General features: G+C 37.7%; 1 protein-coding gene across 1 annotated transcript; it reads right to left on the bottom strand.

Moving 5' to 3' along the window:
* Positions 1–222: 222 nt before the first annotated feature.
* Positions 223–2580, bottom strand: LOC126891581 (uncharacterized). Its single transcript, XM_050660756.1, has one exon. The coding sequence runs from the start codon at positions 2578–2580 to the stop codon at positions 223–225; it is 2358 nt and encodes a 785-aa protein (XP_050516713.1).
* Between the last annotated feature and the right edge of the window lie 958 nt (positions 2581–3538).

Here is a 3538-nt window from a genome sequence, read left to right as displayed (position 1 = left end):
TAATAAATAAAGTTATAAAAAATTACAATATTCAATCATCTAAATAATCTTAGTCACGTAAAAACGATTAGTGATAGGGTGATAAGAGGAATATAATAAAAAAATTGTACATTTGTAATAAATAAAGTTTTAAGACCAACTTCAATCAGCATCCATCTTAAAGTCAATAAAATCATCAATGATAAATGATGAAATAAGTTTATTCAAATCTTTGTGTTAAATCTAATCAACATCCATCTCAAGAGTATCAATTAAATAGTGCCCAAAGGGAAGCGTATCATAAGAACCCCGAATGTGATGTCTTTTATCATCATTGGGGCTTAGCGCAATCTTGCTTTGAGTTATAGAATAAACTTGATGTTTATCAGAGCGTATAAGATTTTGTGAGGTGACCTTTGCTGTAAAGGTATCTAAACACTCGACGTAGTCCTCAAAAGTAATTTTAGTATTTACTACAGATTTCTTTACCCCCTTTGCCTTCTTTGTCACACCACAATTTCGTATAATATTATCAACTTCATCATACTCATACTCTTGTTCTTTCAACTTCCCCCTCAGCTTTTTAATGTCAGCATCTGTGGTAGCTGCTTTTGTCGTGTATAATTTCGATCGGAGTCCTATGTAGTCGGTCATAATGCAGCCATTATTCTCATCTTTCATTATGCCCAATACCTTCTTATTAACCAGAGGGATGCCGTAAATGTTATCTTTAGGATAGTCTGAGGTATCAAAATATTTATAACAATCATGTATCATTGCTTCATACGGGTCTTTTTCCCGTATCTCCACGATCACACTATCAGTATCGGTATAGCAGGTCGAAAAGTTTTCTCCGAACCTGCTAGCTAAGTAGCCATATTGGAAATCATATATAGTCGTTTTCGCCAAGTCTAAAATACTCATTCCAACATAAATCGGTTTAACTAACCATATTTCCGCTCTATGCATCTCAACAGCAATCAAATTTTCATTAAAGATAGTAGCGTTTTTAAACAGGGGGCTACTTATTCTAGCTTCAGCTCCATAACGACCCTCCCACTCTGTCAACAATTTAATATCAACGCGCCTGCGCACACCCTCTAAAGTCTTACCAAACACTGCATTGTTCATAAGCTTAAACAGATTCTTTTCAAACTCATTTTTTGCTGCCTTCCGGAGATTTGTATTCAAGTCGATGTATGACTTTAACCAAGGAGACTGCTTAAATTTCAAGACTCGATGAATCTTTTTTAGTATTAATCCATGAGCTAGCGCTTGCTTCAAGGCTCTGTAATGAATTACATATCTTTCTTTATCATGAAGGGTAGCCATTAATTTTGTCAGCTCTCGCGGACGTTTAGGAGGTTTCATAGTTTTCGGGTTCAAGGATTGGGGACAGAATGGGATGTCTTTATGATGATCATGGAGATGTTGAGGGTACTCCAGATCGACCTCGAGAATGCACCCTTCAGAAGAATCGTCCGGAATACTAAGAACGTCGATGTTAGTATCAGACCACTCGAAACCTCCATATGGAAGATATTGGGACATTGCCCACCCATATTGATTATTGACATCGAAATACATTAGATAGGAGTCGGGCTTCGAAGGGTCGTAAGATGCCATGTACTTGTTATTAGCATGAACACGACGTTTCGAGCAAACTTGACTCAAACCACCACGAATGCCTCGCTCCACAAACAAATGCATATCTGGATCAGTTAAAAGTTCAAGTTCCTGTTTTGTATACTTAAGCATCGCATCCCACGTGAATCCAGGCAGAGTAAAGTAATGAGCGGGATCAAGATTATATGTTTCGAGACAACTGGAGCGGAACCGTTCGAAAACGTCGGCAAGAAGAAGAATATCGGTTTTCATGTAGAGATCGACGTAATCTCCGAGAGAAGAACAAGAGAATGAGGACCAGACTTGGAGGGCGCGATGATAATGGCGGCGAGGACAAGGTTTATCCTCAAGTTTATTATAAAAAAACTCGATAGGCGGCAGACATGTTTCAATAAAACGATCGAAAGAATCAATATAATCATAAGGCATGATACCTTTCACAGTAAGAAGATTGAACTGCTCCTCGGGAAGGAAAACATATTGAGAGCGGAGATTAGGATATTCGGTTAAATAAGAAGAGAGCTTATCGAGAGAAGACGCCATAAATCGAAAACTATCGATGAAACGAAATTTAATTCGAGCATCATTAATGTGTTTAGTGAAAGAAATATATTTTTCCTTAGTAATAGGAAGAAGATCTACAGGACCTTTGATGTGAGTAGCAATATCATTAATAATGAAATGCGCGTCATATCCACTGAGGTTATGAAATATCACAGGGATAGTGTGAGCATCTTTGTAATTAATATTACAGCCTTCATGAGCTGCAAATCGATAATTATTTTCAGGGATCAGGTGATTATGGTCTCGCATTTTCTTATCACTGGGGGAGAAGCGCTGCTCGCAAATATGACAATGAGTGGCTGCTTGAAAATCACTCTCTTGCTGAAATGTCATATTAATATCAAACGGACACATAAACACCGTAGAAACATCCTCAGCAAGCTGATTTAGTTCATCTGCGAACCATTTCATGCAATCTTTTCCACGATATGATTTGTAAAATGACAGAGAATCATCATAGGAACATTTAAAGTAATACCCAACGGCAGCAGGTATATGTTTTTGATAGGTAGTCTTTTCAGCACTATGTTCCAGAACGCTTTCAAGATCTGCGTATACCGCGAAGGGGGCTTTTAGTTTATTCCTGAAATTCTTAAATTTAACATTTTTTGGCTTTCTTCAGGCATTTTAATGGCTGTTTCATTTATTCTTTCACAATCGTTGATGTGAGCTTCTAGCTGTGTAGACGATAAAAATGGTTGTAAACACCTATCACAGAGAACATCTGATCGCCCTTTGCAGCATGTCTTATGAACATTCAACTTTTCTTGCGATCGAAAGTAATGGAGGCAGCCATCACAGAAATATTTTGTTCCATCTTCATTGCTAAGCTGCTTGGAAAGGAGGCGAGATAGATTTTTTATCCAAACTTAATGATATTTAAGGGGACCTTGCTCGTCATATTTATTTTGTATCAAAAGCAGATTCACATGTTTATCCTTCTTGTTTTTTGTTAGGAAGGTCGGGAGAGTCGTATAGTTCTTCTTCTCCTTTTTCAAAATGTATACATTGATCGATATATTATTCTGCTTTTCAAAATTAGGAATCTGTTTGGCGGTCATTGGCCACTGAATACCTTTAAGTTTCAGCACTTGGGAGTAGTGTGGGTAAGATGACATTAAAGCGGAGTTATTCCGACAAGGATATAATGCCGATATGACAGCCCATGCAAAGCACGCCTCATCATCATTCTTAACATTAATGCATGCCTGTTGTCTTTTTATCTGAGCGGGAAGATCAATGTATGAGGAACCAAGCTGTGGTGTAAATTTGTTTATATTAACCCCCAGGTTAACAACCGCTTTTAGTGCCCAGCCACTATCTCTCTCTTGGAATTCTTCCAAGTCTCTGTTGATGGGTTCCACTACTT

Source organism: Diabrotica virgifera, chromosome 9 (genome assembly GCF_917563875.1).
Source record: "Diabrotica virgifera virgifera chromosome 9, PGI_DIABVI_V3a".
NCBI lineage: Eukaryota > Metazoa > Arthropoda > Insecta > Coleoptera > Chrysomelidae > Diabrotica > Diabrotica virgifera.
The sequence above is the reverse complement of the archived record's forward strand: the minus strand, read 5'-3'. Positions and strand labels throughout refer to the sequence as shown.

Bases quoted from the DNA above. Each gene is read 5' to 3' on its own strand.
- LOC126891581 (XM_050660756.1), bottom strand. From the start codon at position 2,580: ATGAAATGGTTCGCAGATGAACTAAATCAGCTTGCTGAGGATGTTTCT.